At 47.0% G+C, this 14,189-nt stretch overlaps 1 protein-coding gene across 1 annotated transcript; it reads left to right on the top strand.

Moving 5' to 3' along the window:
- Positions 1-1,595: 1,595 nt before the first annotated feature.
- Positions 1,596-2,911, top strand: LOC137824989 (uncharacterized). Its single transcript, XM_068630661.1, has 2 exons — positions 1,596-2,699; positions 2,816-2,911. The coding sequence occupies exons 1-2, from the start codon at positions 1,596-1,598 to the stop codon at positions 2,909-2,911; spliced, it is 1,200 nt and encodes a 399-aa protein (XP_068486762.1).
- The last annotated feature ends 11,278 nt before the right edge of the window (positions 2,912-14,189 follow it).

The following is a 14,189-nucleotide window of genomic DNA, read 5'->3' as shown; positions in this document are numbered from 1 at the left end:
GGGCTACAACAGAGGTATTGTAATCACGGGGCAACATCCAAATGGCGTCTTTTGCAACTCATGCGGTACAGTTTGCTGGGACAAGTTTCCTTGCTTCTGCTGCACAATTCTGTAGCATATTTTGTAGCTGTATTGGCATCCCTCTCATGTTTGGTTTCTTTGTGTTGTCTTCCTTTTTTTGGTTTGGTTGCCTTGATCTACATCTGGTTATAGCTACATGTGGTGAATGATTTGGTTGGGACATCCCTCAAATGTCCCTCTTAATTTAATTTTATTCTTTGTTGATAAAAAAAATATCAATTTTATATATTATTCTCATAACCTCTTTCTACTTTCTTTTTAGCACCATAATTTAAGTATATATGTTTTTCCTTGTGATATCACTGTACGCATGTTTTATTAGTATAATTGTGAATGTGGACAATGTTTCAAACTTATGTTTTATTATTATTTTTGTTAGACTGATTTTAGCAGTTTTTTACCTTTGTCTATTCGAAATTGTTTCTTAGAGCATCTTGGAAGTTTTGAATCACTTTTCAGGTAATAAATTTATAATTATAATATTTGTTTCAGTTTTACTTTTAGGTGGACTATCATTGTTTCCCTTAAATTTACAGTGCTACATTTCTAGCAATCATGGTGCATAACTTTTTTCAAATTTGATATAGTTCATCCATATATAATTCGTATATAATTCCTTGCACATAAGCCTATATAATTCCCAGCATATCTGTTTTCATTATAGCGTTGTTTTCCCTTCTTCAATATTTCTGCCTCCATCTTTGAGCTGTAATATTTTAGTATATGAATTATAATAATATTTTAAATTTCATACTGATTACATTTTTTTCCTTATTTGTATTTTTCTTTTCTTACAATACTCCTTGTTCCTGCCGGTTGACCTGGGTCGTCTTTATGCGTGGCTTGTTCTAACGAGCTAGGGCACCTTCGTTCTGCCTCGTCTGTGTGTACCTAAAAAAGAAGAAAAAAGGGGCGCCCTCGCGGCCGTTTGCACTCCGACGATCAAGTCAACTAGCAAGAAACACCAAAGTGACTAGAGACTGTATGATTGTCTCAATGACTGAAACTGTGTGACCCTAATTGCCTTGTGCTCACAGCTGGGTGTGCCGTCAAGAACAACTAGGGTTTAGTGCTCTGTATAACTTTATGAAAACTAGGTTAAAACTCATGCAACTGTGTAAAAAACGTACCTCTTTAGGGCTTACTCGTGCCCTATATATAGGTGAAAAACTAGGGTTAACAAGGAGTTGCGTAAAGCCCTTCAAGAGCGGGAGTAGCGTGCGGTCGGGGACAGATCTACACCCCCATCCCCATCGCGCAGCTTTCCCATGCCATTTTCTCAGGAAATCATGGACTCGGTGGTCCCGGCTAATACTATGGCGATGAAAGCGTCTTTCACCGGTGTGGAGGACCCTGAGGCCCATCTCACGGCGTTTCACACCCAGATGATGATCTCGGGGGGTTTGGACGCGGTCTACTGTAAGGTGTTCATGAGCACTCTTAGTGGAACAGCGTTAGACTAGTTCGTCAGTATACCTACTGGCCACATTACGACGTTTCAACAGTTTTCCAAGATGTTTGTTGAGCAATATATAGTGAACAAGGCACCACCATTGGTGTCTTACAACCTGTTTAACGTAAGGCAGTACCAAGGGGAGTCCTTGAAGGATTTCCTGAACAGATTCAGAGCTCAGATAGTCCGCCTGCCAGGTAAAGACGAAGAAATGTTTGTGCACTCCTTCAAAAAGGGTGTGTTACCTGGGCCCTTTAGCGAGTCGCTTATCAGGAGTCACCCCGCCACGTTCGCTGAAATCCGACGACGTGTTGTGGCTCACATCGCCGCTGAAAGCGAAGTCTCCGAGAAACGGGTAAACGTGGCCCCAGCTAAGCTGCGCGCCCAGACGAGGGTCCCGCCGCAAAGAGTAATGGAGGCAGCGGCGGGAAAGAGGGACCAGAGGATGCGTCTTCCTTATGACCCTAAGAAGAGTAAGGGGAAGGGGTCGGGGCGGCCCAGAGAGACTAATCGCCCGCCGAGGTATGAGTTCGTGATGGGGTTGGCTGATCTGATCGCCATCCCGAATATCGCTGCCAGGCTCAAAGTTCCTGAGAAGATGACAAAGAAGGTTTTGGGTCCAAAACCAGACACGTGGTGTGAGTTCCACAAGAGCTTTGGCTACTCCATCAACTCGTGTTTGGCTTTAGGTTACCAACGCGCCGAGTTGGTCAAGTGCGGATTCCTGAAAGATTACTTGCTCGAAAAGCAAGCGGGCCAATCAGCAGGTTCCCAACCAGCGAGCAACGAAGGACAGCAACACGAGGTGCCCGTCCACGGCAAGATCCACACCATAGCTGGTGGATTTTCAGGTGGAGGGTGCATTGCATCGCAACACAAAAAGTACGCGAGGTCGGTGATGTCAGTGGAAGTTTTTGAGGACCACTCACCCGACGTGGACATCACGTTCACCAAAGGAGACCTCAGGGACATTGTACCTCACAACAACGACCCTATTGTGATCTCACTTGTCACGGCAGGAAGGATAGTCCACCGGGTGCTGGTCGACCAAGGGAGCTCGGCAGATGTAATGTTTTGGCCGACTTTTGAAAAATTACAACTGTCCCCCGATCAGCTGAGGCCATATGGGGGCTGCCTGTACGGTTTCGCCGGCGATCAAGTGGAGGTAAGGGGGTATATTGAGTTGAAGACGACCTTCACAGATGGTTTGGCCTCGCGAACAAAGAAGATCAGGTATCTTGTTGTAAACGCTCCGTCGACGTACAACATACTGTTGGGAAGGCCAACGCTCAACAGAACGGGAGCTGTGCATTCGACAAGGCACATGAAGGTCAAACTACCGTCTATGGAGGGTTTGATCATCACCATTTGCTCTGACCAAAAGGAGGCGAAGAAGTGTTACGAAAATAGCCTCAAGAACAAGAGGTCTGTGTGCCACGTAACCACAACGCCTCCCCCTGGCGCGGAGCCTGCGCAGGAAACCCGGCGAGTTTCAGACACGGTGTTGGAGGTGGTCGCCGAGGGCGATGTGCCTATGGAGGATATAGAGGCAAGATCCGAGAGCGTCGCTCGGTTGGAGGGAGAAAGAAGCTGCTCGGAGACCGCCAGGGAAACAAGTATCGCGAGGGCGTTGATTGCCAGCGAAAAGAAGCCTCAGCCAGTGGAGGAATGGCTTGAGAGGAAGATCAACGGCAAGACGTTTAAGCTGGGGAGAACCTTAGACAGTGAGACGCAAGACCAAATCGCCCGGGTAATAAGTAGACACCTGGATGCATTTGCATGGTCTGCTTCGGACATGCTGAGGATCGACCCCGATTTCTTGTGCCATCGCTTAGCAATGGATTCCCAGGTCAGGCCCATCTGCCAAAGAAGGAGAAAGTTCAACGAGGAGAAAAGGCAGGCGATCAAGGAAGAAACGCAAAAACTCCTTGCAGCAGACCACATCAGGGAGATCCAATACCCAGAATGGCTCGCCAATGTCGTTCTGGTCAAGAAGAGTAGCGGAAAATGGCGAATGTGTGTTGATTTCACAGACCTGAATAAGGCCTGTCCAAAGGACTCTTATCCTTTGCCGAGTATAGACGCCCTGGTAGACAGTGCATCAGGGTGCAAGCTACTCAGTTTTCTAGACGCCTTCTCAGGGTACAACCAAATCAAAATGCACCCCATGGATGAAGAGAAGACTGTCTTCATGACGGAAAGGTCATGCTACTGCTACAAGGTGATGCCCTTCGGGCTGAAGAATGCGGGAGCCACATACCAAAGGCTGATGGACAAGGTGCTTGCACCTATGCTCGGGAGGAATGTGCAGGCATACGTTGACGATATGGTCGTGACGTCCCTGGAGAAAAGCAAGCACGTCGCCGATTTAGAAGACTTGTTTGTCACCATCGCCAGGTACAAGCTAAAACTAAATCCTGAGAAGTGTGTCTTTGGTGTGGAGGCAAGGAAATTTCTGGGATTTCTCCTGTCAGAAAGGGGAATCGAGGCTAACCCCGAAAAGTGCACCGCCATTTTGGCGATGAGGAGCCCCGCCACTGTGAAGGAGGTGCAGCAGCTCACGGGGCGAATGACCGACCTGTCTCGATTTGTATCGGCCAGTAGGGAGAAGGGCCACCCATACTTCCAGTGCTTGAAGAGGAACAACAGGTTTGTCTGGACGAAGGAGTGTGAGGAGGCCTTCGTAAAGCTCAAAGAATACTAGGCGAGCCCGCCAGTTCTATGCAAACCCCAAGCAGCATCGCCCCTCAGGCTGTATTTTGCCATAACTGAGAGGGCAATAAGCGCAGTGCTCATCCAGGATCAAGATCAGGTCCAAAAACCCATCTATTTTGTTAGCAAGGTGCTGCAAGGCCCAGAGGTGAGGTATCAGACCTTAGAAAAGGCGGCGTTAGCAGTTGTATTTTCGGCGAGGAGGCTGCGCCATTACTTCCAGAGCTTTACGGTGTTGGTAATGACTGACTTGCCCATCCAGAAGGTTTTGAAGAAACCGGATGTAGCTGGAAGAATGGTGAAGTGGACGGTGCAACTGTCGGAATTCAACATCAAGTACAAGCCCCAGGGATCGATCAAGGGGCAAATCTTCGCTGATTTCGTGGACGATCTGTCTTTCGAAACAGCTCAAAACGCCAAGGATGACTTTCGTTGGGTACTCTCGGTGGATGGGTCATCTAACCAGCTGGGCAGCGTGGCTGGGGTCATTTTAGAGGGACCCAACGGCGTGTTGATAGAGAAATCACTGAGGTTTGCTTTCAAAGCAAGCAACAATCAAGCAGAGTATGAGGCTTTGATCGTCGGTATCTTGTTGGCAAAGGAAATGGGGGCGAAGGTGCTGATGGCCAAGAGCGATTCGCTGTTGGTCACTGGACAAGTAACTGGCGAGTTCCAAGCCAAGGACCCGCAGATGGCAGCTTACATGGAGTACGTGCAAGAGCTAAGGAGATCTTTCGCTTTGTTCGAAGTGGTACACGTGCCGAGGGAGCAGAATACCCGAGCTGACTTGCTAGCTAAGCTTGCCAGTTCGGGCAAGGGGGGCAGGCAGAGGACCGTTATTCAAGAAACTTTGAAGACTCCTCGGGCTTTTGTCGCAGATCACCAGGTCCTTTACGTTTGTAAATCGACGGAAAGGACAGCAAGGGGCCATAGATCTCTGATGCAAGAGACCTTGAGGACGCCAAGGGTCAGGGCGCACCCAGCGAAAAAGGTAAGCACGACGCAAGTTTGCGCTATCCACGAGCCTGATACGTGGATAACGCCATACCAGCGCTACTTGGCAGATGGCGTGCTCCCAATGGATTCAACAGAAGCCAGAAAGATGAAGAAAAGCTCCAGCAAATTTACCCTCATTGGTGGCGAGCTCTACAGGTTCGGATTTACACACCCCTTCCTTGTATGTGTGCACGGAGAGAAGTGCACGAGAATTATGGCTGAACTCCATGAAGGGATTTGTGGGAGCCACATTGGAGGTCGATCTCTGGCGACAAGAACAGTCCGTGCAGGTTATTACTGGCCCACAATGAGGGAAGATTGCAAGAGATATGCCCAGCGCTGCAAGCAATGCCAGCAGCACGCCAACTGGCACAAGGCGCCCCCAGAGGAGCTAAGGTCAATCTACAGTCCCTGGCCGTTCCACACGTGGGGAATCGACATTCTGGGGCCCTTCCCGTTAGCAATCAGGCAGATGAAGTATTTGGTTGTGGCGGTCGAATACTTCACCAAATGGATCGAGGTAGAACCAGTAGCCCAGATCACCGCACACAAAATCCAGAGTTTCGTGTGGAAGAATATTGTGTGTCGTTTTGGTGTGCCCAAGCGTCTAGTATCAGACAACGGGACTTAGTTCGCAAGCCACCTGTTGAAGAAGCTGTGCGAGGACATCGGGACACAACAGGTGTTTGCTTCCGTGGAACACCCGCAAACGAATGGGCGAGTGGAGTCCGCTAACCGGGTTCTGCTGAGAGGCTTGAAGAGGAGGCTGGAAAAGGCCAAGGGGTCTTGGGCTGAGGAAGTTCCCCGTATAGTATGGGCATATCAGACCACTGAGCAATCGGGAACCCACGAAACCCCGTTTAGCTTAGTGTATGGATGCGACGCGATGATTCCAGTCGAAATCTAGGAGAGCTCGCCGAGGTTCCAGAACTTCGTGGCGGAAGACTCGAACGAAGAAAGGAGAATGAACTTGGATTTGCTGGACAAGGTCAGGGAGGAAGTGCGGATGAAGGCTGAGGCAGTAAAGAGAAGAGTTGAGCGTAAGTACAACTCCAAGATAAAGCCAAGGCATTTCAGAGATGGTGACCTGGTGATGAGGAAGGCCCACCAGTACGATATGGAAAAAAAATTGTCACCCAAGTGGACAGGACCGTTCAGAATAACTGAAGCACTCGGGAACGGCGCCTACCGCTTGGAGACGCTGGAGGGAATGGCGATTCCTCGCACTTGGAACGCCACCCATCTCAAGTTTTACTACAGTTAAGCCTTTGTAAGTAGCAATTAACTCGAACAATTTAAGATGTATCAGTTTAAACAAATTTTTCAAGGGGGCACTCTTTTTCCCTAAGGAGGGTTTTAATGAGGCCACCCAGTAAAGAAGGTTTCGAAGTTTATCAAAGTGTCCCAGCTATTAAGTTTGCATGCTGTCTGTTTGCCAAGTTTGTGGGGAGAGACCCTATCGCCCTTGTGTAGTTTTAAAGAAAAATGGCAAATCCGAACGACATGCATCCAGTACCAAATTTCCGAAACATAAAGTTTTTTAAGTCCTCATCGCCATATGGCGATCGGAGGCACAGGAACAATGTTTTTTAAGTCCCCATCGCCATATAGCGATCAGAGGCACAGGAACAAAGTTTTCTATGTCCTCATCGCCATATGGCGATCGGAGGCACAAGAATAAAGTTTTTTAAGTCCTCACCGCCTCCCGGCGATCGGAGGCCCAAGTATCAGATTTCCTCCCGGCGAGGAAGATATTTAAAAGACCTCGCTTTGAGCGAGTGCAGGCGAGAAAGAAATTTAAAACACCTCCTCGCCTTGAGCGAGTGCAGGCGAGAAAGAGATTGAACAGACCTCCTCGCCTTCCGCGAGCGCAGGCGAGAAAGAGATTTTAAAGTCCTCCTCGCCCTGAGTGAGCGCAGGTAAGTACAGATCACAAGACCTCTTTGCGTGAGCGAATTGAGGCAAGTTGAAAGCCCTCAGTGCATCCGGGGGAGGAGGAGATGTAACCCCTGGGCAAGTTGAGGCATCAGGAAAAGTCCTTCTCACCCTCGAGTGAGTTCAGGCAAGATGAAACCGAAAAGTCAGGGGTGTTAATGATTTCAAGTGTGGGAAAGGAGGGTTCGAGAAGGACTCTTTCCCCCTTGAGAGAGACACCAATATTGACCTAGTAAGACCAGTTAAATCGGAGGTGAAGGGTGGTTGGGGAAGGTTCGCAGAGGACACCCCACCACCCAAATCATTGTTCTGAAACTCAGGGAGGTAGAGAAGGATCCGAAAGGCGGCTCTACCCCGAGATGAGGGAACAATGGTGTAAGTTATCTTAGGGTAAATGCTCAGGGAAGGTAGAAAGCGATTCGAAAGACAGCTCTCCTCCCAGGTGAGCAAGGATGAAATCAGAAGGTGGTCCCGCAAGGGACGTTTCCAGTTAAAGGGAAGATGACGTCGCCAGAAGCCCATAGTTTAGGATTGAAATAGAAAGAGAATCGCACGGCGAAGGCCGCGTCAGCGAAGTTCTGAGCGACGATGTAGAGATGCCTTTGGCCCTCGGCGGGTCGGGCTAGAGAAGTTTCAGATGCTAAGTAAGTGATTTCGTATTAAACGTTATTGGTTCGAATTAAGCGTTTGTTTCAGTTAAGGTGGTTTGCAGAAAGTTAAGTACCGGTTGGTGCAAAGTACGTTGAGTTGAGAAAAAACCATCCAGTTAAACCAGTTGATTGCACAATAGATAAATTAGAAGATTATATATATATATATATATATATATATATATATATATATATATACGTGCACATGAGTATCGAACAGTTCGAACAGAAGGAAAATTGTTACAGACCAAGGTAAAACATAAGAGTTTTCAAGGCGATAAATCAATTGGGGGTACGTTTTTGCCGTCCACCACCTCGTTGTATACCGAGAACTCGGAGAGATCAAGGTCGGGATATTTGCAAGCAAACTGCTCCAAAGCAGCGCCAAAGCCGGAAGTTAGAACCTGGGTAGCCTCAAGCTGAAGCTCGTCGATCTTCGTACCCACTGTTCTCTTCACGAACCCGGGTGACTTCAAGCTCGAGCTCGTCACCCTTCTTCTTGAGCCCGTTGTTCTCTTCGCAAACTCGGGCTAGCTCAGCAGCGGTTTCACTTAATTCCTTGGAAGCCTTATCCCGCTCTTGCTCAACCTTTCCGAGAAGAGTCTCCCTCTCGATTGACCTCTTCGCCAAGTTGGCCATCTTTTCGGCATCAGCTTTCTTTGCCTCCTCCAGCGTGGCAATCTTCTCCCTCAGAGGGACGATCCTATTCTCCAGCTCAACGGCGTCTTGGAGTTTGTCATGAAGTTTCTTGCGCAGTTCTTTGTTGTCTTTGCTCACGCTTTGGAGCTCGTCCTTGAGGGCATTTTCGACCCGCGAAAACTCGAGGCCCTGCATCAGCATGTCGCATTTGGTCTTCTCGGCTGCGGCTTTCGTGGTGCTTGCCACCTCCTGGTTGATCCGGTTATCGAGCTCAAACTTCTCCAAGGAGTCCTTGAGCCCTTCGCCGACGATTTGGGGAAGACAATCGTCAACCATGGCACTTAGGCGCACGGTGAAGGACTTCAATGCTTCTTGAAGAGCGGCTGGGAGGCTTGAGGTTGCTGGAGGAGGCGGAGGTTGGTGCTCACCACCAACCTCACAAGGTTGGATTGCGGGGGGAGCTTCGAGGCGTGGTGGTGAGGCAAGGAGTTCTTCGGCGACTTGATTGGAGGCTTGCATATCAGCAAGTTGCTCAGGAGCGGCTTCAGCAACTGAGGCGTTTGAAACGAGAGCATCCCCAGCGGACTCAAATGGTGTGGAGGCGCTGGGGGGGTTCTCGATGAAGTTTGGGGCGGCGCTCTCAATTGCTGGGGGCTCGATCACAGCCATCCTCTTCCTTTTGCAGACTAGCCCGTCCTCAGTGCTTTCGTCCGCCTCTTCGTCAGATACTACCCTGGGGGCTTTCCTCTTAGCCTTCTTGAGGGGTAGTTTCTTGCGTTGGGGGGCTGGAAGAGCGGCAGCCACTGGTGGACCAGCTGGCAGAGATTGGCCCTAGGCGGCGGCAGCCTCCGCGACAGAGTTTGGGATTGTTTGGGAGCCCGCCGCAAGCTTGTGGGACTTGGCTATGGCGCGTAGCTAAGTCATTCTATCCTTCCCCAGCATCATATCTGCATTAGTGGCCCACAGTTACCAAACAGCACAAAAATTCGGTACTTAATAATGCACAAAAAGACAAGCAATGTAAGACAATGCATGGGGAAAGCTAAAACTACCCACAAGTCAGAACAGCAACACCAAAGCAAAGGCAGGGCAATACAAGTATAAGCTAATGGAACTCAAGGACGAACCTATGTGAACGTCTAGTTGGCATTCGAGAAACTCATAGGCGATGATAGCGGAAGTGGGCAGAACCACGTTGGAAGAGGCGACTCTTTTCCAGAAGCTGCACAAGTCCTTGTCGAGGTCTCCCATTTTCTCTGGCCCCCTGGCCTTCCTGAAGCTTGACTCTTTCCTTCCCTTGTTCACCCAGTACAAGGGGAACTCGTCGAGAAGGGAAGGGTCTTGATCGCTGCAGCACACACATACAAACTTCCCCTTCCAATCCTTATAGGATTGCTAGAAGATGGAGAGAATAGACCTCCCAGCGACCCCATTGAAGCTGACCCACAGACGATCGCCCGGGTTCTTCGCCTCGAACAAGTAGAGGAATACATCCACAGAGGCCGGGTGTCCCAAATGTGCGCAGATAATTTGGTAAGCCCGTACGAACGCCCAGCTGTTGGGATGGAGCTGGGCGGGGGCTATGTCGAGCTCGGTTAGGAGCTCCCTCTCAAAGCGTGTGAAGGGGAACCGAAGCTTGACCTTCTTGAACATGGTGGTGTAAACGAAGCAAAAAGGGGCCTCGTCGCTCCCCTGATTGTCGGTGCAGATGGGCTCACCGGGAGGACAAGGGCACACGGATACTTTGTCATCGTGCTCCTTACTGAAAGAGAGATGTTCCTTATCACCTTTTTTGAGGCAAAGGATGTCGCGATCGGAGTTGACGGATGAAGTCTCACCCAGCAAGGTTGTGGAGGCCCACGGGTATAACCGTTTGTAATCTGGAAGAGGCTTCACCATCGCGCTGGTTTGTGGTGGGTTTGGTTGTGGTTGGCTAGGATGAGAGGACGCGGGTCTCGCAACTCGATCGGAAGGGACGTTGGGACCCCTTGGGGGGTCGCGGGAAGAAGAAGGGTTTGCCCTATGGGTTTTCGCTGGAGGGTTGCGAGGAGATGGACGAGGGTTTGGTGTGATTTTTGAATGAGTCATCGAGGAAGCTGCAAGAAGACGAAAAGGTATGAGAGTTCGTAAACAAAAAGACTCGACAGAAGAAGAGGAGAGGGAAAAACAAGAGAGGCTCGCAGAGAAAGGTTCAGAAACCTTAAACGCGGAAAAGAGAAAACATAGCAAAGAAAAACATCCTACAACATATGCTCCAGACAGGTAATGGATGATGCAAACCAATTAAAATGCAACAAATATCAGTAGGAGCGATAAAAAAGTTACCTTTAGATTATCAGAATAATATTCAGAAAGATGGTGGTTGGGGGAATCGGAGCGTTCTCTGGAGCATTTCGAGAGTTTGAAGAGAGGTAGAAGATAATGAAACAGTGAAATGGCGCGAAGTGTTTAAGAGTTTCGAACGTTGCGAGAAGCGCAAACGACAGTGAATAATGGTCGTTGATGAGTCCACGTGTCGAATGATCGAAGAAGTTGGTGAAATGTCGAGTCAGTGAACAGTATGAGGGCCAACGCGCAAAGCCACGTAAGTCGCCAGATTTAAACCTCTTTAGTCTCCTCGCTGAACAAGTCGCAACTCGACACTAGGGGGCTTGTGTACCGACCAGGTCATCTAGTGTGATGACGTGTCTTGCACGTGACTATGTGGGGCGTGCTCAGTGGAACACGTGGGCAAGAGAAAGATGGATGGTTCAGAGGTGAGCGTAGTTGCCAGTTCATGGAACTGGCGTTCTATAGTGAACATGGTCGGTTGTCGTCGGGTCTATCTGTCATCGACGTGTTTGGCAATGGGAGATCAGGTGGTCCGACACCGCCGCGAGGAGCACATCGCCGGATTTCCCAGTAAACTCAGTTGAAGCTACTGAAGGCTCGGAAGAGTAAGTTCAAGCGTATAATTTCAGTAAGGTGATTGTTGCACTAGCATAGGGCGTGAAGGGCGTGTGGGTTGAAGGGAACATCTTGCCTATCAGCGACAGGATTTCCAAAGTGGACATTCGTTGAAGGCAAGGTTTCCTCATCCAGAACATGCATGGCGCGATGATAAGGAGGGTGCCATTAGCGACAAGCGATATCACAGAGATGGTGCACTTTGCTGCACCCGATACTCGCCTTGTCAGGTGGTGTTCTAGAGCATGTCGCGTGCTAGCTTACTCCTTGAGTAGAGGACTTAGCCGCGCGACTAGTTACTACACAGAAATAACGTTCAAGTTGCCCCAACCCATATGACGACACGTGTAGGGTTGGATGCTACCAGTTACTCCAACCCAGGTGATGACACATGCAGGGCTGGGAGCAATAGAGAAATCATGCTCGAGTTATCCTGGCTCAGATGATGACACGTGTAGGGTTGGGCGCTACCTGCTATCCTAGCCCAGATGGCGACACGTGCAGGGCTGGATGCGAGCCACGCGTCCAAAAGCATAACGGCCTGGAGAGAGAAGAAACCTAGCTATAAAGGTAAACTTAACAGAATTTGCAGAGGTACGTTTTCATTACGGCTCATTTTTCTAGGGTTGTGTGCCTTTAGTACGGTTCTGCAGAGCATATTTTCTCTGAGTTTTGGGTGTTCTTGTTACTGACTTGAGCATCGGAGCGCCACCGGCCGCAGAGGCGCCACCTTGTGTTTTCAAGTTCTCAGAAAGATTTCCTGTGGTGCGAACTTGAGAGCCACGTGGGGTCAAGCTGGTGAGGAGGTTCGTGACGAGGCAACGCTCTTACGCTAGGTCAACCGGCAAGATCACTATACATGTTATGTCAAGTCATGTGCTTCCAAGAATTGTCATCAAATCCTAGTAGTACTTTTCTTGATTGATTTTGTTTCTTGACTTGATCTTGAGTCCAGTTTATAATCTGAATTGTTTGATCCTTTGGTGCATTTTTCTTTTAGATTTGAGTTCATATTTGTGTGATAGATCCACACAAATTCTTATACAATCATTCTATTGTGTCTTTGCAAGTTCTTAAAACAGTTTTTTTTTTAATTCTAGATTAGGTTTCCTCTGTTTTTGTTGAATTTGTGCTGACTGTTTTTTCTTCAAAGAATTTGATTGTGATGTTCAAAAATTTTGAAATTCTGGATTTGGAAAGATTAAAGTGTTAGAAAAAGGTGGAAAAAAAAGTGAAGCAAAATTCGAAATAGAAAAAAAATGATAAATCAAATACTATCAGTGTTCAAAACAGACGTTGGGAAAACGGTGTTTTGGCAATAGATTTGGAAATTTTATTGCAATTAATTGGCACATGTTTTTAGTATTATTTCAGTGCCAAAATTTAGTTAAGATCTTGAACTAACTGTGGTTAAAATTTCAAAGTCAGATTTGCATTCTACAGTCCAGCATAAATGTTTTAAGTCATATCTTTTTACACTTAAAATTTTGTAGTTCAGTTTTGGTTTTTCTAATCCAATTCTAGTACCTTTCCCTAGGTTCACTTTGTGTGCTAGCTTTGTTGATTACCTTATTTTTCTTGCTTGTCAATTTGTTCAATTACTCTTTCAAGTTGTCACATTGTTACTCCCTTTGCTGTTGTCCAATTTCAAATTGAAATATTTTTGTTGCTTTGAAATTTGTTGACCTCTATCTTTGGTGGAAGTTTTCAAAAGTGGTCCTTGGTTAAGTTTGGAGCGAACCTTTGTGGTGAGTCCATTATTACTTAGTAGGTGTTGTTTTGAAGACTTGACTTGAATATACTTGAGAGGTTGAACAAGAGTGCAGCAGCAAGTGAGTTTACAAAATACACAAAGAGTGGGTGCCAATACCAAAAGTAACAACAAGAAGGAGTAACAACAAGCAAAAGAAATGCAAAAAATAGGATTTCTAAATTTTCTTTTGTAATCCAATTTCCATTGTATTTCTTTTGAGTTGAAAATTGTTAAACATTCAATAATTAATGGAATTAATCACGCCAATTAGACGGTGAGTGTGTCTTTGAGGTTCAAAGTACCAAAAAGCCTCACCATTAGGAATTCGACTAGTTTAAAGGTTTCTAGTTATAGTTAATCTTCAATTTTGGATTAATTGCACATTAGACGGTGAGTTTGTCTTCAAGTTTAAAAATTCCAAGAATCCTCACTTTAGGAAACGTCTAGTTTACAAGCTTTCCTAGATAGCAATTTTCTAGTAAGCGTTTTTATTGCTTTACATTGTTCTTCTTGCATAAAAATTGAGTTTTCATTCTTGGTTGTGCTCTAAGTGAATTACTTAGAGAAAGGTTTGTGAAAGTCTTGAAGGATAAAATCTGGCTAGGAAAGGCTTGGTACTTAAGTGATCCAAGTGATTCACCTCCCTTTCCTAGGAATCTACCTACATTACTACACCTATCTTTCTTGAGGTAAAGTACTTTTAACACAAAACTTTAATCATGTCAGGTGATTCTTCTAATTCTAGTGAAAGTGATATAAAGTCAATTAAAGCTCTTTTAAAACAACTATCAAGAGACTTTCAATCACTCTCACATAGACAATTGGAACATGAGGCCCAACTCAAAGAGAGGGATACTCATTTTTCATTGATGGAAAAAGAGCTGAAAATGGTTAAAGAAAGGGATGAATACTCTCATAAATCTAAAAAAAGTTCACATGCATCTAGTTATATGGGTAAAGATTCTTTTGGGGAAGAAAGTCTTAGGATAAATGAATACTATCAACCACACCCTAGGCAAACTAG

This window comes from Phaseolus vulgaris, chromosome 8, assembly GCF_000499845.2.
Source record: "Phaseolus vulgaris cultivar G19833 chromosome 8, P. vulgaris v2.0, whole genome shotgun sequence".
Lineage (NCBI taxonomy): Eukaryota > Viridiplantae > Streptophyta > Magnoliopsida > Fabales > Fabaceae > Phaseolus > Phaseolus vulgaris.
The sequence above is the reverse complement of the archived record's forward strand: the minus strand, read 5'-3'. Positions and strand labels throughout refer to the sequence as shown.